General features: G+C 44.2%; 1 protein-coding gene across 4 annotated transcripts in view; it reads left to right on the top strand.

Annotated features, from left to right (window-relative positions):
* Positions 1-23,836, top strand: part of tafa1b (TAFA chemokine like family member 1b) — a 136,728-nt gene extending 112,892 nt beyond the window's left edge. The window contains exons 4-6 of one of the 4 annotated variants that reach the window (XM_086168642.1): positions 12,988-13,112; positions 14,284-14,375; positions 22,545-23,836. In XM_086168642.1, the coding sequence (XP_086024768.1) occupies positions 12,988-13,112; positions 14,284-14,310 (152 nt within the window). In that variant the 3' untranslated portion in view covers positions 14,311-14,375; positions 22,545-23,836. Of the gene's footprint in view, positions 1-12,987; positions 13,739-14,283; positions 14,376-15,955; positions 16,740-22,544 lie in introns of those variants that run through there. The other 3 variants (XM_086168643.1, XM_086168644.1, XM_086168641.1) reach the window with 3 other exon arrangements.
* Positions 23,837-24,171: the final 335 nt, after the last annotated feature.

Here is a 24,171-nt window from a genome sequence, read left to right as displayed (position 1 = left end):
TTGACATTCATTTTTTTTTTTTTTTTTTTTCACAAGACAGCGTTGACCTTGCACAGAGAGACAAGACAACCAGACAGTCTCCTGAGCATCTCAGTGAAATATCCTTTATATTCACTCCAAATCACTCTCACGCCAGTACAGTTTCGGTTTCCTCAGTCATTTATCTTGTATACGTTCTGTCTTGGAACATTAATATCATAGCTTTCGGCCTTCTTCATCAGGACTGTGACTGACACGCAAGTTCCCGGCGCTTAACGGTCGGCTTAAATGAGCACTTCGACTTTGTAACGGAAGGCGATGAGCTAAAAATCCATTTGTGTTTAAATCCTGAAATATCTTAACGGAGTAAATAAATTCCGACACTGCGAATCCTTCCTCTAATTATCTCTCTTTTACGGGCTGCGAGATCATCGGTGTAGGATAAGACAAGGTAAGAAGTGAAACAGTCCATTATTGAATACATTTAAATATTCATTTTTTTTTACCGTATTTCTCTCACGACAATGAATGCGTCGTACGTGACGTGCGGGTATTTATTTTCTTGCATCATTGCAAAGTTCGTCGCACTTGAAAATAAAAACCCATTCTGAACAAAACATGTAATCCTATATTACTCACCGCCACGAGAAGACCGCATTGCAGCTGGAAGGAATAGACGGCAATGTCGAGAAACAATGATACATAATAAATAGGTCAAACGTGCAATTTATACAGCTGGAGGTGTAAACAGAGAGAAAGAAATAGCAGTGTGGAATTTACAAATATACAATACTGTGCGAATGTTATGTGTGGTCTACTGGGATTGGTGATTGTTGTGGAGTCTGACAGCCGCAGGAAGGAAGGACCTTCTAAGCCTCTATTAGCGCTGTCAGTCCGGCCCACCTTATTGTTCATGTGGTACTTGACATCAACATCTCAACATCCGCGCTCTAGATTTTCAGTGTTGGGGGAGGAGGAGTGGGCTGTTTGGGGAAAAAGGTTGTTGTTAGTGGTGGGAAGGCATGGTTACCATCTCCTCAACTTTACCCGCTTTAAAAAGATGGTTGTTCTGCTGTCAACATACTGCAATTCTTGGAGCAGGACTCAGAAATGCCTGCCCTCGAGATAAAGCCGATGAGCGGGGAGCCGTCGAAAAATGTCCGCAAGAGGGTGCGTTGCGGGAAACGTTTGCAAAGTAGCGCTAACGGTTGTTAGCTCGGGGAAGAGCGTCGGTATCACGTTCAAGGCAAAGATCGATCATCTTCACGATGCTTGAACTCTGATTTGTAGGAAGGTAACGGAATCATCCCCTTTAGTAGGCCAACTGAGCGGAATCCGTTGAAGAGCCCACCATGGGGTGGAGATGGATGGCAACCAACCTCTCTTAGAGCTTCTACCCTCCAAAAGTGGAGGTCCATTGGCCGCAGGCGCCACGGGAAGTTTCCCCCGGCTGTGGCGCCTTCCCTCGCTCCAGGCCAAGGTTGAATATATAATCCGATCATCCGCTGGGCTGATTACGCAGGACTTTGAAACCTGGAGGCGATGCTGTCGGCACCTTCCTCGCACGAGTTACTTTCTCATCCGGATCGTCGTCAGCGGTCAGTTTGGCGCTCTTGCCTCAAAGTAATGAGTCGTAGGTTTTTAGGATGACCTTTGCGGATTTGTTATGATCTCCCTGCGCTTGCGTCGGGCTCTTCGGTTTACACCCGTATTCCCCCCCCCAAAAAAACACGCAAGGACGCGTGTTACATCACAGGCCTCGGGCGCACGATTGTTGTAATCCCATCAGCGGGCATGCTAACCGCTAACAGTTCGCGGTCCTTGTTGCAGAATGCCGCTTGACAGTTTTGTGTCTGCGATTTATTATTCACGAAACGATCGAAGACAGGAGGAGGCGTCTGCAGCATCTCCTCCAGGAACGCCACTTGTTTCGTAGCACCGCCATCTCCTTCTCCTCAGCTCACTGGCGATACCGGGTTTCCGCTCAGGCATCACCAGCAGCGGTAGGTTCTAGAGAGCTGATCCCGATAGTAAACAATCTCGGGCTGTGGCTGTGAACGGGGTCCCCGAACACGGGGAGAGTTAGAAAAATAAACCGAAAGAAAACACGGAATAAACACATCAACTTTGGTGCTCCCGTTGCCAGGGCGATGAAAGGAAGCAAATACTCGAGATGAAAATAAAAGCATACTTTAGGGCATGGAGGCTCAACGGTGAGCTAGAGCTGTTGGACAGGGCCGCCAGTTAAGTGGCTCAATTTTTTACAGGAATATTTTGCTCAAAATTAAATGAAATTCATGCACAAACACACACGGGGGGGGGGGGGTTTAAAAACAATCTGCCAATACTGTCTTCCGTCAATATTGACTGGATTGTTCTCAAAATCTTTTTTACAATACCGATTTTGTTAATGTCCAGCTTAAATAAGATAGAAATCCAATAAATAAATAAGATGAAATTATTTTAGATGAGCAATAAATTATCCAAGCAGCCATTGGGATGAATACACTAATAAAAAAAAAAATAATTTTTTTTCAAAGTGTTGTACAAGGAGGAGAGGGAAACATCAATGAAATCAAATGAAAATGAGCTGCGTAAAATTGTCAATATACTATTCAAGCCACCTCCTCATATGAAAGGGAAAAATTAAATAGGGAAAATATTATATCGATATTCATAAGTTGTGGGTAATGATGAATTCTCTGTTATCCTGTGCCAGACAGGGAAAGCTGTTCACAAGCGATTCTGACGTGGGCCGTGAAAAACATATTCCCCAAACCCTGAAAATGAAAAATGGCACTCGATGAAAAATCTGCAATGACTTGAAATCATATCCTATGGAGAACTCCGCTGTCGCGTTTCGGCGACACGATCGCATTGCTATGCAAACAAAGTTGCGTAAAGAAACGACGAGAAACAGGCGTGAACATTAAGAAGCAAATATCAGCGGAGGGGTGATAAAACTTCAGAAGACCGAGCCACCGAGCAGCATCCCTTTGGTATTTAGAACAAACGCCTCACACCGCGGTAACACAAATTTTTAATACACGTAACACGCTGTAATTTTCACCTGCTCGACTGTTCATCTTGTATTGGTTATTTATTTAACACCGAAGCCGCCATCAGATATGGTCTTAAGGGCAGACGCGACAATTATGCGATTATTCACATGAATTAATTTGTACCCTCAAGAGTCTGACGCTATTTAATTAAGGGACGAGCAATGGAAAAACTTGCACTCGGGGTTGGGAGGGATGGGTTTCCAAGCACCCCTGCAGCGGTATACCCAAAAAGTTGTGCATGTTTGTCAACCCGGCCCGCGGGCTGCCGCTGCACTCGGTGAGGGATTATAGACTTGTGGTGTCAGTGGTCTGTCCCCTCAGCGTTACGTGGGCCTGGCCCAGATGGAGCTTTCTCCCCGGGTCCCGCTGTTATTAATGTTCCGTCTAGATGAGGAACGATGCCGCAGCCCGGCTCATCTCATCACCCCCTGGGGGACACCTGCTGCCGCTGTACCGTACATAGGTTATGTGCCCACAAAAAAAAAAAAAAAAAAAAAAAAAAAAAGGGGGAAAAATGTCAGCGCTCTGATATAATAAAATCAAAAGCATCCCATCAGAGGACATTTGCTTTGGATGCGCATAAGGAGCCTGGAGGAATGAACACCCCCGTTTTTTCTCGGGACGAATTTGCAAAAACATGCAGCGTCGTATTATTGGTCATTAGCGTCAAATACTAACTTCAAAAAACAGTGAACATCAGATGAGTGTATTGTCACTACTCGTGAATACCGGCCACACAAGGTCCCCCCCCCCCCCCCGTTGCCGTTGGTAACTGTTTTTGGGTTTAATAGCCGGGAATGCGACGACAACTTGTGTTGGGAGTCGTCGTTTTCAGCGGGGGTCCGCTGTCAGATTATCCCCGTAGTGGGAATTGATTATTAGCTTTGACAAGGAGAACTATGTCCCAGTTATGTCAGAGCCAACGAGGCTCTTAGTGAAGAACATCCCTTTTAACAAGTCAAACACTCATATCTCTCCGGCCTCGCCGGGCCAATCACACGCACTAAGATTAGGCCTTCATCACTGCACCGCTGCCTTTATCCCCAATGTAAGAGACTTGTAAGCTCTCAGCCACTGTATGGACGCACTCATAAATACCCCGAACCTAATCGGTACACATGCTACCGCTTTGTGTTGACGTGCCGTTTCCATCGCGGTGAACAAAAGATGGACGCAGATGCCGGCATGTTGCTGATCACTGATGAGGAATGAACCCTTCTGTTTGGCCGCGGGTGCATATAGTCAAATATGACAGGTCGTCATGGTGCATTTAAGACACATGCAGGGTGCAGGACACACACACACACACACACACACACACACACACACACACACAAAGGAAGAGCACTTGTGGGTAGAAGCTGGAAATGCTGAAATCCATTCACATAATGGCTAAAACAAATGCACAATGCAATTACAGTGAATCAGCGTAACATGTATGCAAGATCATCCTCAGAATAATGTTGTCTTCTTCCAAACAGGGATTATTGTTATGAAAAAGGGAATTATTCTGGTTTATTTGGATTGTCACTGCATGTGTTTAGAGACTAAAAGCATATCCATGACTTTTAATCGAAGCGGCTTTGCGCTCAGTGAAGTCCAACGCGATGATAACCGACAACGGGATGCTAGCATAACAATCCGCGATTATACAAGGTCGCCGTCCCGCTGCGTTTCGATATTTTTCCAGAGCCTCCCTGCTACTGTAAGCCACTGACAAGATGCAGACGAGCTCCAGATGCCGCCTGTGGCGAGGAGCAGGAGCGCATTATACTGTGTAAAAGAAAGGGATGACTTCTTTGTCGTTCACACGCGGGAAGACACAGGAAAAAACGCCCGGCTGAGACATAAATCCTCTCGGGTCTGAAAAGAAGTCTGTGTCTTTTTGTGAAGTTGGGAGATAAAGATTGAGGGGGTTTTGGCCGCCATCTTTGCCGCGTCCCGCCGAGCTCTGAGGGCCTCTAAGATGTGACTGGATTCTCCACCTTTCAACCCGCCGGGCGAGAATCTGACCCTCAGCTGGAGTGGAAAGGTCTCCGTTGTTTTGTTTTACTTAGCCTACGATGGCAATGTTTTTTTTTTTTTTTTTTTATTTTCTATCTCCCGGCTCCCCTCGCCGCCGGGAAAATAAATCGTCTGCGCCGAATGAATGAGAAGCCAAAAATAAAACTGAAAAACAAGACTTTTTTTTTTTTTTTTTCATTTTGGTGGGAGTTTTGTGGAAGTCGCTTTTTTTAACCCACAGAGAGAAAAAAAAAAATCCCACCGAAAAAAAATATTCCGTTGGTATATTTACTGCACCCACTCACCAACACCGTATGCACAATGTGTCACTGATTCCCCAACAAACATGGTTACAATTTAAAATGTAATTCTGCTTGTTTTTTTTCTTAAAACTGGCTTTACCTCAAAGATGCATTGACCATGTGCTGAATGAAAAATCGAAACCTAAGGAATATATGGAAAATGCAAACCTCGAAATTCTGCAAAACATCTCTTGAGATATTACTATAAATATCTGTATCTCCTGCAAAAATATCATGATCTACTCTGTCTTTTTAGCTTTTTTTTTTTGTGCATAATCCCGCTGTCAAACAAAACAAGAGACATGCAGTAGCATTCTTGGCAAACAAAATAATCGGCGGAGGATTTCCTTCGGTTGCCGGGGGTTTCATTCCACTTCCAGGCAGTCACGGAATTTGCGCGAACAAAAAACGAGAAGAGTATTTTCAGAACGTGTAATCGAAACCGTGGTTCTATCTTCTCTGAAAGGACTGGGAGACAATGCATCTAAATAATGACACGGATAAACTGACCCAGAGTTCAGGGGTTCAAGTCACCGCCATCATAATTACGCACTACAAGCTCCTGTAAGCCACCGGATACTTGACCTGCTGTTTGCACAATGCGTGCACTCTGTCACCATTAAACCTCTGTCTCATTAAGATGGAAATGTCTCTAAACAAACAGTTCAGTGACAGATTGATTGATGCGATCTAGACGCTCCCGATGATGATTTAAACTGATGGGGCCATAGGTAAGAGACAGTTACAAGCTAATTGCTTAAACACAGACGCGACCGTGCCTCCGACTGAGGATCGTGTCACTGATGCGCCGACCCTTGACATCAATTGCAAATTCAGCTTTAACGTTGGGGGGGGGGAGAAGTTACGATCTAATTTCTCTCCGCGCCCGATCTTGACTCCGTGTGACCGATTTACATAACCCGCCCCAAAAATATATAGCTCAGGGCATGTATTTGAAGGAAGTTAAATCCACAGCAAGTTAAAAGACATTCGCCCACTAATATATCCGCTAACGTGTGTAACACGGGAAAATCAATCATCTTTCTCATCCGTCAAGGTGTTCAAATATTCCGCTTCCTGGCAGCGATGTGTAATCCATCACAGAGCCCACTCATCAGTAATCTGACAGATGCACTTGTAAAAGGTCCATCATTTCATGTTTTTCAATCAATTCAAGTCCCTGTCTCGGGTGTTTGTTCATCAAAGCAGCCTGATGCACGGCTAACATCTTGCAACATCCAGTCCTTGTTTCCCGATTACTCCAAGCCCATCTGTCATATGTGACAGTATAGAGTGGGCCTTTTCATGATAATGTGAGGTTTGTGTTAATTGGAATCGGAGCTTTAAATCATACTGAAGGCTCGGATTCTTAAAGGATCCATCTGGGAATTGCGGGTGGGAAAAAAAAGGAAGGATATGGGACGGTAAGCTGCATTCCACGGCTGACGGGGAGGGGGGTCAAGTTTGCTGATGTCGGAACAAATCTTATACCCTCCGTGCTGACGACTGCAGAGGGAGTAGTTAAAAGTAAGGAACTGTTAGAGGTCAGCGGCCACCAGAGAGTGATGCATGGATTCCGGCCCGGAATTGGCTCTTCTCCGGCGGTCAAGGTCAGGGGCCGACGTTCCGGTCCGGCCGCGGCCTCGGTCGCAATATGTCCGCGCTCACATCATCCTACCCGACTGCGCGTCATGTTTACTGATGTGGAATACCGGTCTATCCTCAGCATTGTGTTGTCAGCTTCTCATATATCGTGTATCGGTATGCAGTGGACCCTTACTATCCTTGAGAAAGCTGAATTTCCTCGAAGCGGGGGCGTGCTCATTTTGATGGTACTTACAGATATATTAACCCTCAACCCTTTACGAACCTCGCGCAAACTGTTATCAACCCGCCGTCGACCGTATTACGCTTCCCACACCCTGATACAGCACAAGCGCAGGCGCAGTTGTGTGCTCGTATGCTTAAATAAGCATACGAGCATACGAGCATCGTTCTAGGCAGTTGCTGCCTCTGCTTTCTTTTTTCTGGTTGAAAATGGTTTTATAAACAGCCATATATTTTGCAGGGTATGTAGTCATGAGGGTGTTGTTATTCCGTACGAGATCTCGCGTGGGTACAGTGGTTGGGGCGGGAGTTGGCGATACTGGGTATGTTTGTTTAGCAAAGGAGATCTGGTTTATAAAATTAATTTTAGTTTATGCATTTTACTATATTTTTTTACTGCTTTTTTTCATCCTTGGCTAGAATATGGCTATTTCAACATGAAAAAAAAAAAAGTCATATAAATCACGAGAACCGAATTTTAAAAAATCCGCAAAGTAGCGAGGGTGCAAAAGCCGAACCGCTAAGTAGCGAGGACAAGGTGCACAAATATACAGAACAAAGTGCAGAAATGTTCGAGAGTGTCAGCATTCTGAGCATGTCATCAAAATAATTTCAGTGAGTGTTGGGGTTGTTTGTGACCAATTCCATTCTTCATGGTTTCCTTCTGAGATTTCTGGGCGCAGTGGTGAACGGTGCCGGGTACGGTAACCTCGGGATCATTTCTCAGCATTTGTTGGACGATGTAGTTCTGTCGGCCCCTTCGCCACATGACACCTAGGTGGCGTTGCGGTAGCTTGCGGTCGAATGTCAGGGTAAGAGCCGGCACCTCCAGGTCAGAAGCCGTGGGTCTGGACAGAAAACTAGCGGAGGCAGTTTGGGCCTGAAGGGAGTCCCAGGGGTTCTTGTTCTTGATTGAAGCGAGGACGACGTGAGCTACAGTACTCTGCTGTCTCTGTGGCTTATCAAGATAAAGATTGGGATTATAACCCAATGTATGTATTACCAAATTGGAAAATATCACCATATTAACCAGCATGGTCAGAAAAATGCACATTTTGAATTTAATGTGTAAATTATAACAATGGATGACCTTCTACCGTATGCGTTGATTTTAATTTAAGACTTTTAATGGCACGCTGCGATCGACCGGCGATCAGCCCAGGGTGAACCCCACCTCTCGTCCAATGACAAGCGGGATAGGCTCCAGCACCCCCGCGACCCTGACTGCAGGATAAGCGGTAAAGATAATGGATGATGGATGATACCATGAAAATAGAATCACCACGTCATGCAAAACCACATGGTCGTGGAATTCTCCTTGTGTCTGAGGACCCAAAACTGTCAGCAGGAGTTTGAGAACGAGCACTAAACGGGGCGACTGCGGTTCTGTCGGTAGTGCGGGTTTCCTTCCTAACAGAAGGTCAGCGGTTCTGATCCAGATCCTCCTCCGCGCATCGAAGTATCCTTGGGCAAGACTCTGAAACTTGCTACCGAAAGTCCGGTTAGCTTCTTGCACGGCAGCCACCGGTGTGCGAAAACAATCCAGCGTAAAGCACTTTGACTTTGTGCGGCGTGAAAACATCACATAAGTAGAGACCATTTACCATTTACATGTTCACCTTGTAAATTTGTCAACGGTCGAGGATAAAATTCACCCATTACTGGCCAGAATACAGAACATGTGTTAAAATACAGTCATAAAACAATGATCCTTGACCGTTGAAGTGAATAACATGGACTATCTGGTTAAAACCCTAATGGAACGGGCAGCAAGTGAGAATATTTGTTCTGTTACAATTTGTGAGACCATGTGAGCAATTTCGACATGGACCAAACAATAATGGTGAGACGAGCGGGTCAGACCACCCGCTCCTGATCTGCAGGATCACAAAAGTGGTCTGTGGAAGTATAATCTGGCCTTGGGTTAGTGCGACGGAAAAAAAATGATACCGCTCAATTTGTGGAGGAAGATTGTGTGGCTGTGGAGGAGCCGGGGGGGCCACGCGTTGAACTCTGTCCACCACCAGAAGCCCCTGGAGTGGGATTGTGAATATGATGAAAGGAAGGAGCTTGACTGGTCTGACAGGTGTGTATGCATTGTTTACCTGGTGAAAACAAGACACCTCAACTTCCCTTTGGGAAGATGAGAAGCTGCAGGACAACATGGACAATATTCTTCTGGGAAACATGAACTCCCGCCATTCGTTCACGATACCGCGGGTTAAAAACGATAACGAAAATAATGAAAATATTATTGTGCTTTCCAATGGAGATGTCTTAAAAAATGAGATATAATGGAAAAATGACTCTACAAACAGCAACTATCCAGGCAGGCTTTACCAGCAGATACTGGCAATGATAGAAAAATCCTCATTCCCTCCTCCTGGATGATGTCATGGCTCCAAGGGATTTGCAAATGGACCTTAAAATATGTGCTGGCTCATGGCTTTAAAAGCATGTTTCAACTGCAACAAGGTTACGTTCGTATGTTGAAACCAGGTTGAAAGCAGGGCTTTGGCATTCTAAACCAACTTTGATTGGTACGCCGATTACACTTTTTTTCTTTCAAGGCGTGAAAAAGCCAAAGCGAGAATGAATTTCTCGGTTTAAGAAAAATTTTTAATTTGATGCCACATGCTCATTGCGCTCGTCATCCTCAGTTTAAATGACGAGCTCCCGAGGCGGAGCGATTTCTCCATAAATGCTTCCTAGGAACTATAAGAAAGCTCATTTGGTTTGTGAACTTGGACCATTTGTGGGCATCAGAATGCTAAAACCAGCAGCGCACCAGAAGATAGCGGGCGGAGGATCCAGCAGTGTCGCGATTCTTCGACAAAAAACATACAAGTCCGGCCAAAAGGGAGCAAGAGGGAAGCCGCGTAAGAGTCACCGATGCTGAAAAGAATGTTTTACTGGAAAATGTGAAGTGATGAATAAAAAAAAAAACCCTTAATTATACCCTATCTCATGATGATCAGTTTCCGCCAGCCACGCGACATCAGCGCTAATTATCCAAACATCTCAAATCAAGACTCCAGATACTTGATCCGCTCTGGAATACAAATCGATCGGCACAGTCCACAAGATGAAAAGACACGGCGGTTGTTAAAGCCGGTCTGCAACAATACAGAGAAATTAAATGTGAAATAAGAGCGTATGGATTATCTGTGAAGTAATTGTCTATTGTGACGGGAGTGTAGCTCTTTCGCAACTTAAAATGACAATTTCCTTCAAAGTGCCATCGAGGTTTCAGCCGCCCATGTGAGGCGACGTCTTCATCTCCTCCTCCTGTTTTTGCCTCCTTGTCGTCTTCTTTTTCCAAACTTTCTCACCGCTCCCATCTGAAGAAATTGATTTTTTTTTTTTTTTCCCCCCGCGCCACCATCACTTCGCCATTTTCCAATTTCCAGTCGATTCTGCGTTTCCATCGTCGGAGAGAGAAAGCCACATTGCGTGGTGGCATAATGAAAAACAAGTTCTATTTTCCGCCCGACTCCCTGCAGTATAAAGAAGGGACTAAACGCCGGCTTAGCAGCACATCATCACTCAATTGAACTGATTAAACGCACCTCCTCCGGCCTTTTCATAATTTCCCTCTTAACAAGAGCATCTTGCATACGGTCTTTTACTGCACCTAAACAGCTGAATATAAACATGATTACGACGTGAAAAGCAAATTTATCCAGTGAATGGAGCCGAAGAGAGAAAGAGCGAGATAGAAGGAGCTCGGTGGACGATGAACCGACGCGTGGTAATCGGTGATTAAGGTAAACATCCACGGGGGAAGCCAAAGGTCGGGTTCACAGCTGGTTTGTGGATGCACTCGTTCAGTTTCCCCTAAAGGGCTGGAGGAGGAAGCGGCAAAAAGCGTGACTGTAGGAAACTGGTTTCAGCGAGGGACTTCACTTGATTAACCTCTGAGCCGTTAGACACGGCGTGTTGCTCATACTCGCCGTCGACCGATGATCAGCCCGCGAGTTTAGAAACGCGAGCAGAAAAGAAAGGCGGATTTTGCGAAAGACTCGAAAAGAAAATGCAGAAATAGATTAACCACGGATTTGCAGGTTTCCTCCCACAGTCCGAAAATAATGGAATGGGTTCATCAAAGATGAAATTGCCTGGAGGTGTGAATGAGAAAATGAATGGGCTTATATCTCTATATGTGGCCCTGTGATTGGCTGGCAATCAGTCCAGGTTGCCCCCCCCCCCCCTAAATTCACTCCAGTGACGTGCAGTGAGGTTCATGGCTGGTGAGGCACCGACTTTATCGCAATCACATTTACAAAAATACGAGCCCTACGGAGTAGCTTATTCACCGAATAAGCCGAAAAGTTACAAGAAGAATCGCCTGGAATCGTAAGCGCCCCCTACCATGAGGCAGGAGAATTGCGTGCCTCACTTAGTGGCTCTTTGCAGACGTTTTATGATCGCATATAGTTGTTGACAAAAAACACTACATTGGAAATGTAGTTCATACGGCAAAATTGTTTGAACATTTTAATAGTGACATGCAGAGAAACAGTTATACGGTCTTATTGCAGAGCATGCCAACAGTCAGCCGTCAATGCACGATCTACATTGAGACTCATGAGTCTCCAGCCTCACCACATACTTCTCAGTATTTGAAAAGTAAATGTGAAAATCCAGTGATTTTCAATAAAAAACTGGGGAAGTTAATTGAAAAATACCTTTACAGTGCAAAACACTGGATAATATAGCTATTTAATTCTTTTTTCATTGACATTTTTTTCTTTCCAAGATTGACAAGTGAGGCACCACCTCTCCAAGCCTCAGCTGACCGCACGTCACTGATTCATTCAATTTTCAAGGTTTTCAAAAGTAATGCAATCATATCAGAATCGTAGATGTTTATAAATTCTGTGCAAATATCCCGCCATTTATCTGCTTACTCCTTATTTTCTGTATTATTCTTATCTTATCCCAGATGTAACTTTGTCTCCCTCTTGAAAAGCCTATTCTAAGATAGTGATAAGTAACACAAGTTTATGCAAATGTACAGTGTACCTGCTGGTAAAGATTATATATATTTATGCAAAGTTTACAACAAAAATAAGGGTATGTTCCCCTATTTGATGATCTTAGCATCATGCTGCATTACACTGCACACCATGACAATATTTGCAAACTGAGAATATTTGCGATATCACAAATATAATAACCCCTTACTTTCTTCTTTTGCAGTAGTTTTTTTTTTTTTTTTCATTGTTCTTTGTTGAATATGTTTAGCGTAGAATGTTCAAATTATTTGGGAACATACAAAAAACACAGGGGCGGTGAAGAGAGCGACGAGAAGATAAGATACATATTTGTTTTTTTGTCACATCGCCGGAGGAAGAATATCGTCAACGGTAATGAGAGGCAATTAGTTTTGATTAAAAATGAGATTGCTTCCCTACATGCGATGTAGCTATATCAAAACAAAATAATGGTTCATTTCTATTCGTATTTAACATCGCTGTCGAGGGCGAAGCAACCGTGCACCAGCTAACTATCGCTCTGAGGTTGGAGTGCAGGAAGGAAATTCACTTAGAGATGTAAAAAAAAACCAACGTTGCTCTGAAGCTCCTCTGTGTGTGTGTGTGTGTGTGTGTGTGTGTGTGTGTAAACACAAGAGTGCCAAAATGAAGCGTGTGCTTGCGTGGGAGGTTTCTCCATCTGTTTGACTTTTTTTTTTTTTTTTTTCACATTGTGATGAATCTGTCCGCATTTAAAAAAAAATCAATTCGGATATCTTGATTGCCATCGCGCGGTAATAACCTTCGTCGTCGCCTATGTGTGCTCCCCTTCGCCAGCGTCCATCGTAATTGGGAAATGGTGGTGCGAGATGGAGCCGTGTCTGGAGGGAGAAGAGTGCAAGACTCTGCCCGATAACTCTGGATGGATGTGCTCCTCGGGAAATAAAATCAAGACCACAAGGGTGAGACCTCGCCAGCAAAAGACACGCTCATCCACATATACAGAAAAATATCATCGATACACATGTGACTGTGTTTGTATTGCATTTGTGTATATTCTAACCCCTCCACGCTCACGTTGGGTTTTGCTGTATTATCCTCAAATGCCGGGACGGTCGGATTCTCCGCCTGCTTAATTTTGAATCAACCTTTTTTTGATCCAATCGCGCGGCAACGGATGGTGCGGGTAGAAAAGACGGGCTTGGGCGATACGCCTCACGACAAAGGACCCGGCGGCCACGGCGGGGGGGGGGAATCGCGCCCTCTGTCTCACGGCTCTCATTGTGTGGTCGGCGGTCCGAGCGACGCTATCTGAGTCTGCGGCAGAAAAGAAAAGAAAAAAAAAAAAAAAAGAAATTTAAAGGCGGCAGTAAACAAACAGGTGGCCCTGCCTCCGGCCGCGCTCGGCTCACAGATAAAGTTAACAACCTCTCTACTTCCCCGTTTCCTTTTCAGCTCTGTAAACTGAAGGAGTGCGTCATGCAAAAATAATGACGGAGTTAAGTCCTCCAAGCCTCCGAGTCAGAACTCTTTGACGGGTTGATCGCCCGATTTGTATTCATTTAACCGACTTGCACCCCAACCCCCCCGACCCCCGCCAGCGCGCGATCGGCAAATCCCCCGCCTTTTCTTAACGCCTGGTGACGATGACTTGGAATAGAGGCAGAGACTAATGCGGCGGTAGGCAAAGAGGGACCAGCCAGTGAAGGTTAGACCACACGGGGCTTCCCAAGGTTGTCCTGCACATTCTTTATGCCGGGAGATAGAGTTTCTCCGTTCCACCTAAAGAACTAGACTTCTCAGAAAGACGTTGATCGAATGATGCCTTGCCAGCCTGTCAAGGTAAGCGGCAGCGCTTTATTCACTCTAAAGAATGCATCTTTAATTCTCAGTTCAGTCCTTTGCACAATTTTAAATAACTTTATTTCCAGGGGCCAAAATCATGATTATTCCCTTGAAATCAGGCAAAGCATTAAATGCGCACATCTGGGGAAAGTAAAGTCATTTCTATGGATAAGATAAAGGGGTAATTTTATCGTAGTCTTAAAACATGATGGACAAAAAAAAAAGGTCGAGCTGCTTTTTGCTGCCCGTTACACACGTGTCCTTTCTTTCTTGACCCTCTCTTTGCAGAACACCCAGCCATACTCCCCTTTTTAGCTTCCGGAAGCAAAATGCAGAGGATTCGCCAACAGAAATTGAGCTGCATTCTTGCTTCTGTAAAGGTTAGTCCTTCTCAAGCTGTTTTTTTGTCTGTTTTTCCCGCCTCGCGTCGCTGTGTGCACTTGAGTGAGTGGCAGGCAGTAGGAGTGGGACCAACTCATGTTCAATGACTTCTCATTAACCCAAATACTCCGTGAGAGATAATCAAGTGTGTGTTTACATGCTGTGCATGATTAGGCAGGCGTGACACAAATACAGAATGCACCTCCACCCACGCTAAATATTTATGACCCGACAGAGGCGGCGTGCGTAAATAAAATCAAAAAAAAAAAGGTCATCCGATTTTGGAGAAAAGATCGGACATCCCACAAGAAAACTTATTACAAACTTATACAATCAAATAAGCTGCTCAAAAAAATGAAGGGAACACTTATACAACACAATGTTGCTCCAATTACACTTGTGTGAAATCAAAATGTCCATTTAGGAAGCAACATTGATTCATTTTGAATTTTTTTAAGGACATTATATCCAAGTTGGATCAGCTTGTAATGCGTTTACCACTTTTATTTGGAGTGCGACTCCAAATCCAGACCTCCATAGGTTCATATATCTGATTTCTATTGATCATTTTTATGTGATTTCATTGTCAGCACATTCAACTATGTAAAGAACAAAGAATTGAATCCGAATATTTCATTCATACAGATCTAGGATGTGTTATTTTAGTGTTCTCTTTATTTTTTGGAGCATTGAGGAGCACTCACACACACACACTCACACACACACACGTACATACCGTAGCAAACTCCTGCACTCTGTGATCAGTGTGTAATGGCTGGATCAGTTCTTTTTTTGGTTTTTCTTTCTTTCTTTTTATTGTCTCCTTTGTTCCGTGTCCTGTTTTCGCTTTTGGCCGCCGTGCAGGTCTGATTATGGCTCCTTACGCCGGCCTGCCAATCCCATTAAGCGCTAATCTGGGACATGCTACCCGCTCCTTGTATGTGCTCCCAGTTAGCGAAAGCGCGTCGGAGATGTTTTATTAAGACTGTGTTTGTGCCTGTACGTGCACGAGGACCCCCCCCCCCACCCCCCACCCCCACGCCCCCCAACCCGAGGCACCTTCCTCCTCCTCTCTGCTTGTGTGGTTCTTATCAGAGTCCACTTGATATCCTGATCCCCCCTCTCTCGGCGGGTTTTGTTTAAGCAAAACAGCACATAGCCCAAAGGCTACATGAAAGGCCTTTTTATCCTGCACTCTGCTCCCTTCTTTCATCAACATTCCCCGTTCACCTTCCTCTCCGGCCAAATTGCCTCATTTGTATTTGTTCCGTCACGAGCCAAAACACGGTATTGTTTCTTGTTTTGTTTTTTTTTTGTTTTTTTTTTTTGGCCGTTGTTTTTGTGTTTCTCAGCCATTATATTTGACCAGCAGGTTTCCATTTTGCTCTGAAATTGTCGCAAGTGAGGCACAATGCACCGGGCGCGAGCGCATTTTTTTGTTTTTTTTTTTTTTTTTTTTTTTCCTCGCCTGCAGACTTTACCCTCATTTTTCATAAAAATTGGCGTGGAAAACTAAGAAGTCAAGCAAAGCCAGTGCCTGACACCTCTGTTTTTTCTTTTCTTTCTTTATGTCTTTCAGAGAGGGAGTCCTTCATTGCCTTTTCTGTAGCAGCAAACAGGCCCTTTTGTTTGTGGGAGTCACAAAAAGCACGAGGCCGGGGAGCACCTCGCCCGCCGTAGATCTGCATTACTCGCTCCGTCGGCTAAATAGAGCAATCAATCTCTGGTGCTTCCACAATTATGCACCTTAAGTGAGACAGACAAAAGAGATATACTTTAATGAAAATATATCTTACCCGCCGGATTCGGAGACGGCGAAACTGCGCTCAGTCCCATTTGAATATCAAGGTGAAAAAAATCCTTTTTCGGCACAGGTCAAATTATCCAAAACCGCAAACGCGGCCGATTTCGCGCGTGTAGGAAATGTGTTTTAGCCGCACGTGAGACGGCAGTTGCGCCGCAGAACCGAGAAATCCCGAGGGAAAAGGGTGAAGACCAGCTACGAGGGCATTTCAGAGCAAAAGAGACCTGCCGGCAGACGCATCATCATCATCATCATCTCACTTCTCAGTTGGTCAAAATTCACCGCGAGTGGTCACGGCACGTTCCACTTCTCCGAGAGGTCACTCTGTTACACCTCCACACGCGCACACAAACGGTCGACAAATTGCCTTAACAATTAGGATCGGAAAAATCAAAGAATGGCTCACGCTGCTGTCCGACAGCCCAAAATTTCAGTCGTCATGATCTTTTTCCGCCTCGGCTGGAACGGAAGGGGCCTTTTCCAGTTGGGCTGATTAATTTATTCGTATATTTTCTTTGCTTTCCACAATGTCAATGTCACATTAAACAGATATTGATGTATATTGTTGTGTGAAGTCTTCTATCTGGGAGCGTGCATGCGTGTGTGTGTGTGTGTGTGTGTGTGTGTGTGTAACCGCCGAAGAGCCTGGGGGGTCTTTTTCGTGCAGCCTTGAACGTTTCGTGACTTTTATGTAACGCTCGAGCGCCACGTCTACCCCGCCATCACACACTGAAACACCTCCATGCTGAATAGCCTTTGTTTTCAAGACAATAGTCGCAAACCAACAATATGTCACAAACGACACACATATTGTTGAAGGCGTGTTATTATGGGAACGCTCAGTCATGGTTCAACAATATATCATATTTCCACTCACAGACATGGACTGAATCCTAATATACTTTAGAATCTAAATAAAATATATAATATATACATATATATAATATATACATAGATATTTTTAATATATATATATGTATGTATAGATATTTTATATGTGTGTACATATATATATGTGCGTATGTAGATGAATTTATATAAATATATAAATGCAGGTACACAAACACACACATATATTATTTATACATATATATTCATAAATATATATATATATGTGTGTGTGTGTGTTTATGTGTAAATATATTTGTATGTATATATATATATATATACATACATACAAATATATTATATATAAACATGTATACATGTATACATACATACATATAATTTATATGTTCCAAGCCAAATTCTATTCAATTCTGCATATGTGTTTAAATGGAGGTATATATATATATATATATATCATATATAATATAAATATACATGTTACAAACAACAAAGTCACTTCTGGTTGTATTACAGGTTAACATTGGAGGCAATGCTTGTTTGCTTGATCATTTAAATGGATGGATGGATGGATGGATGGATGGATGGATAGATAGATAGATAGATAGATAGATAGATAGATAGATAGATAGATAGATAGATAGATAGATAGATAGATAGATAGATAGATAGATAGATAGATGGATGGATGGATGGATGGATGGATGGATGGATGGATGGATGGATGGATGGATGGATGGATGGATAGATAGATAGATAGATAGATAGATAGATAGATAGATAGATAGATAGATAGATAGATAGATAGATAGATAGACAGATAGACAGATAGACAGATAGACAGATAGATAGATAGATAGATAGATAGATAGATAGATAGATAGATAGATAGATAGATAGAATAATTGTTAAATGGGAAAGTGCGAAAGAGAAGAGTTACTTTTGCTCAGTATTCTCCGGCTCGTTGTTCTGTGCTCTTTTACTAACTGACTTCTGAAAAAAAAAAAAAAACGCAATTTAACGCCGCCTGCAAATGAGACCGCAGACAGCGAGTTAGGATGGGCAGGACATCCTTGAGCGATCCCCACCGCCACCTGCAACAACGCTCATTTTAAAAGACAGCGGATGAAAAAGAACAGAGGGCACTTTTAGTCACGCTCGTGCTCGTAGCTTGAAATGACAGCATTTGCATACACAGGTCTTCCAGCAGCGACAACCCTCTGGTGGTTTGTGTCTTTGATAGGAAGCGAGCCTCAGTGTGTCGCACGCCGCAGCTCTTATTCCGACAGAGGTCATTCTCTGTCCCGACATTTGCGCGTCACTGTAGATGATATAGATGCAAATGCTGAGCAGATGAGCCCTAGAGGAACGCTGTGTTTACAATCATTGGATGGGAAGGACCAAATGGTACAGAGAAAAAGGCGAAGTCACTCGACCCGGCGACGGATGCAGCTGGTTGGCTCCGGAGCCGAACGCAACAGCTGCACCTCGAATAGTCACGAGGCAACGGAGAATACGTCGCTACTGTCAGGATCGTCCTCGACACGATGCTCAAAGAGCATCTGTTCCAACAAGCCCGTTTAATGTTTATATTTTTGTTTCGGGAATTCACAATAATTGTCGGATCGGGGTCGAAAACAGGAACGGCGATTAATTTTTGCTGAGAAAAATGCATCGGATGCAGGGGCCTTGCTGGGGATCAGAGAACTCACACAACAAAGAAAAAAAGAAAGTCAAAAATTGCAAATGTGTTGTAAAAAAATGTTTTTGTCATAATAAGTATAATTTTGTTTTGTTTTGTTTTTTTTTTGTCAGTGTTATCATGTTATTGGCGGCCCCTAGAATCCTTCTTCCTACTCGCACCTTTTTGGTTTAAAGATTGAGCACAACATCAGCAACTAAAGGAAAAATATTTATATTCATACAAACCACTTTGGCAATGGATTCCAAATGAAATGATTGCGATCTAATACGAATATCGACTTCTGTTTGGCATTCAGGAGCCATTAAACTGAAAATCAATTAAATTTCGGAGGCGCGAATGATTTAAGGAAATCACTGAAGGAGCAACTTCGCGCCCATTTGTTTCCTTCCTCTTCTAAATGAAGTGGTAAAACATCCGATTCCAGTTTTTGAAACCGCTATTGATAGCCGTTCCCTGCAAACCGTCAACACGAGCCGCAGACGGCTGTCACCGCAAATGAGGAGAGCTGTCTGTCAAACTAAATAAATCCATCGGAGACGGCGCAGACTGTAGGAATGGCGAGATTATAACTTTGGCACGTTCACTACCGAGCTCGGCAAAAGTAGAAGGGACTGGGAAAAAAAAGATGGCGGAATTCTTTGCGCGCCTCATCAAGACGATCCGAAAGGAGGGCGGCGGAACTCGGGGCGAAGGAGACGCCTCCGCGAATGTAAACACAGAGGGTTGCGGCGCAGGGTTCGCGGAGAAAACGGGGGGAAAATAGAGAGAAAGGAAAGACAAATGGAGACGGAAAAGGGAATGTCACCATCCTCACACGTGTCGAGGAAAGGGTAAAACGTGGGTCGGCGGAGTCAGACCGAAGCAGCGGGAGGGAAAAAAAAAGAAAAGTTTGATGAGGAAATGCCCCATCTGGTCGGGGTGAGAGAGAGAAAGCAGAATAGAGGAAAAAAAAAGAAAAAAAACGTCCGAATTAAGATGTGCGAAAATAAGATTATGCAGGCTAGCAGGACCACAGCGAACTTTTAAGTGTCAATCCCTACTTAAGCCTTATATTTCTTCCAGGGTTGCTTATTATGCTTTTTTCAGCCATTTAAACTATCTTCAAAGAGAGGAGACGCAGTAATGGCTTTACTTAAAATACACTGACATGCCGGAGCCTCTAACTTGCATGTAACGTGCATTTCTTTACATGAATTTGTCGGTTTGGTTTTTCTCTCGCAGTCGGTAATTGGACGAAATACAGCGTGCGGCAAATTCACGCATCGACTAACTTGCGCAACCTTTGTCTAATCAGTTTCTGAGCACAAGTTGGAGGTTTGATAAGTTAAGGATGATACCGGAGTCCGACAGCGTTTTCTCATTTACTTACGATTTTGGGGCAACTGCGGGATTGCATGTTTCGCTCTATTTTGCGTATTTTTCTCCAACACGACCGTTATCTTCTTTATTCCTTTTGTCACCGTTGCGCTAGATCTTTGTTGGTCGGGCTTACTGTCTACTGCAATTTTACTCATATTAAAATAAACCGGATTTGGTAAATCCATCTGTCACTGTGATCGAACGCGACACAAATAAATGTTTTGTATTTTTTGGTAGTTTCGATCGATAGTTGCTCTTTATTATTTTTGCGTTTTTGCAGACTTCATATCGAGTAAAAATGTCCTGACGACCTGTTATTATGACATCGCCGTCATCTGAAGATGCCGATGAATAAAAAAAAAATAAAGTTGACCACGGGCCTCGTTCTAAATATAGATGTGGCGGCGTGGATTCGGTTCGCTGAAAAAAGCTGAGACCAGAGGAAAAAAATATAAAACAGCTGTCGGTGACGGATGAATGAACCCACTCAAATACACCGTGCAACTTTAACCTTTGATTCAACCATAAGTCTTGCAGACATTATTAAAAATTACAATTTCTGTCATCACTGTTGTTATTATTGTAATTTCCATCCTTATTTTTATTATCAATACCTCTTATTACTGCCAATAATAATGATGATAGCAGTAATCGTGATATACAGGTTGATAGCACTCTGGCTGCTGCTGCCATGTTGGAATAATGATAATATAGCGTACTTTCCAGATTATGTATGTTTGTCTTTGCCCTTTCTAATCTACATGCCCTGAGACCGGGGGGATCATGTCGAAGGTACCTCTAGGAAGGTTAATTCCATCTTTGAAAAGTGTCTCACTCCTGGATGAAGGAGAGTTTAAAGGTTCCACTTCACACATTACCATGGAAATTGCAGTTATTTAAAAGAGAGTGCCTCCGAGCTGTATTTTGTTTTAGTTCCCCTCTTGCAGATTGAACCAGCCTGCCCGGGGTATCCGACTCTGCTCAAGCGTCTGGCTGCTTTCATGGCGACTAAAATAAAGGCATCGCAAAAGTGTTGCATCTAACTAGAAAATATAGCTTTCATGAATCTCTCATTTGCGCGTGTTTGTTTGTTTTTACAATAGCTTATTTGCAGCCGCCTGAGGCCACGTTGACATCCGATGGGACTCGCTGTCCCTTTTGCGTTACGAGGCTCCCACAGCTATTAACACCTGACTGTGGGAGCAAACACATTGAGACTCAGGTGGAATTCTTGCCATTTCTGCCTGTCGTTCCTTCACGCGTGTTCTCCGAAGGAACGCACGCCACCGAGTGTAACATCTGTAGTCTGATGGTTATGGGGGAGCGTGTGTTCTATAAACTCCGCTCTCCATGAGGCTGACATCGGATAGGCACGGCACGGGCGTGCAGAAAGGTGCTGACGCACCATGCAGCAAAAGAGCCTGCAGCTGTTGAACATGCTGACGCCGAGTCAGACTTTGCAAAACACGGGTTATGTCTGAAAAAAAAAAAAATCGTTTTCGGCGATCGTGACCGTATTGAAATTATACATCGATTTCAAAATTCCACCCGGGACTCGACACACCGCGCGCTGACATACGGCGCCGCCGGAGTTAAAAAGGGTTGCGGGATTTCTGATTGGCACTTTCAAACCTGAAAGGACTAAAAGTGAGGAAAATATGCATGGTTGTGCTGCAGAGGCACTGCAGAAGGGCGGTGAACTCGACTATTTTAGCCGTCGCAGACATCACGAACAAAAAAAAAAAAAAAACACTGTCTGAACTTCCAGTTGGGCTGAAAAGCCGGACATTCTAAAGCAGCCTCGAGGTTTGACAATACGATGTTAAAATGTGTCCAGTTTTGTAACAGAGGCTGAATAAGAGTCCCTGAACCGGAGTCATGAACGGGCGGCTCAGACTCCACGGCGGAGGCCCTGATCCCATTTAGCAAAGCCAAAGTCATTTTACTGGGTTGGAGGAAATCCTTAGCTATGATTGGAAAGTTTGGTATGAAGGTGCAAACACGGGGGGGGCAAGAGCAAGATGGAGGCGGCGGTGGCGGTCTGAGATTTATAAAAATAAAAAAAAAGAGAGAAAGAAAAAGAAACTCCGAGATAAAATCGAACGTTACGAAGCGTCCGTACGCGGCGATTGAAAATACACCGGGGGGGTTATTTTCTTACGCAAGAGCCGCATCCCGACGATCCCAAACGCTCCTCCGGTTTCAGACTCCTTTTTTTTTTTTTTTTTTTTTTTTTTTTATCTACACGCTCATAAACTGTGTTTCACAGCGGTGGAAACCAGGAGGTAAGACGGGGTTGTGCAAAGTCTCGGCAGTTCAAAAAGACCCGGCGTGTTTTCAGACACATGAAGCGAGATGTTCCTCGGGGCCTAATCCGCGCACACTTATATTCCTTTGTTCTGTCTAAGTGTACGTGTGTTTTCTCTCCTTTCTGCTCGTCTCTCTGTGTTACAGATTCATCCCAGGACCTAACGGCGAGCTCCAACCGCAGGGCTACGTGCCAAGCTCTTCCCCTCATCTACCCTTTCTCTTGCCAACAAACGGTCTAAACTATTACATCCACGGCTACTGACTGGATTACCTGGGACCACAGAAAGGATATCCACACAGATAAAACAGCTTTGCTCGTGTGGTGCCAAGGATTTGAAACCACACTAATCCCCTGTTTGATCAAGGAGCCCCCATGTTGGTGACTCTTCTCTTCCTCGCAGCTGTGCCGTTTCTGACCCACACTCTCTCGGTATCCTCGTTCTGCTTCTCCCGCGACGAAAAAAAAAAGATTAAAAAAAAAAAAAAAAACTGAAGCGGCTCAGTAGGGGTTATGATGAGGTTGTTAAAACGTAATGCGAAGACGTTCGCCCGGCCTGCCGGAAAGGTAAATCAGCCGAAGAGCTTACGCGGACCCGAAACAAGGCATCGGCGGAACCGAAGGTACCCCCCGGTACCCGTCCTTTGTGGGAGGCCTTCGTGTTTGATCGACTGCCGGGACGGCTTCACGGCAGCGACCCGGAGGAGACGGCGGGGGGGATTTCAAGGACGATTGAAGACGTTTGGCGGCGAGAGGCCTCGACCTCCCGGCCTCATCCTCCATGAAAAGCGTTTGATTTGACTGTCGGCCGTGGGCATGCCGGATGTAAATTCATGAGCACCTTTTTTTTTTCTTTGTATGTACAATAATTTGTGTGTATATAGATATATGAATACATTACATATTAGACGACAGACCCCAAATTATGAGAGGTATATTTAAGAGTAGTAGGAGCTCGGGCCCTCGTGGTGGAATATCAACTCCCGAATATACTCGCGCAGAGGCTTTTGCCACGGTAAGGTCGCGTACGGCCGCTTCGCGGGGGGATGCTTACACTGGAAAAAAGCCACGGACGGTGGGTGATATAAAGAATTATCGGCGGCGTGAAGCCGGAAAAAAAACGTGTGATATCCGCAGAGATGAGGAAAAACACTGTATAGAACCGCTTCACGTCAGAAAGCGGCGGCGACAAAACCCCACTGGGATAACGCAGGGACGACTCCGGACTATAATCGGATAGTTAGCGTTGTTTTCCCGGAAAGTGGAAAGCGACTGCTTGGTCGTGTTTATGGTCCCGGTCACCTACTGGAGCGAAAAAGTATACAAAACAACAGAGAGGAAGTCACAATGCAGAAATATACAGTTACCCCCCCCCCCCCCAGTAGAGATAAGTACATTACAAGACAGCCTTATGAGAAATAAAAATGGTTTTCTATACTAATACGCTGTCTCCCACTCCTTCATATAGTAGCTGATATTTGGAAAAAAAAGTGCTCTTCTTTATGATTGTTTGATATCTTGTATTATGTGGGTGGAAGATCTTGTCAAAGCGTCATTGATATGATGTGTGAACATTGTGAGCAGAGGTTTTTCTTTTTTTTTTTTCATTTTCTTTTTTGCCAGAGTAAACAATCAGCAACACCACCATGCGCGTATGGAAATTACTTACAGCCAGACAAACACGCGTGAAGTAAATATACGAAACCCCTTCACCGTTACGCTCCGTTTACGCCGTTCTCTCTTGAGGCCGAATGGATTTATCAGAACGGTACG

This window comes from Fistularia commersonii, chromosome 21 (assembly GCF_037954325.1).
Source record: "Fistularia commersonii isolate RoL2024-O1a breed Wild chromosome 21, RoL_Fcom_v1.0, whole genome shotgun sequence".
NCBI lineage: Eukaryota > Metazoa > Chordata > Actinopteri > Syngnathiformes > Fistulariidae > Fistularia > Fistularia commersonii.
The sequence above is the reverse complement of the archived record's forward strand: the minus strand, read 5'-3'. Positions and strand labels throughout refer to the sequence as shown.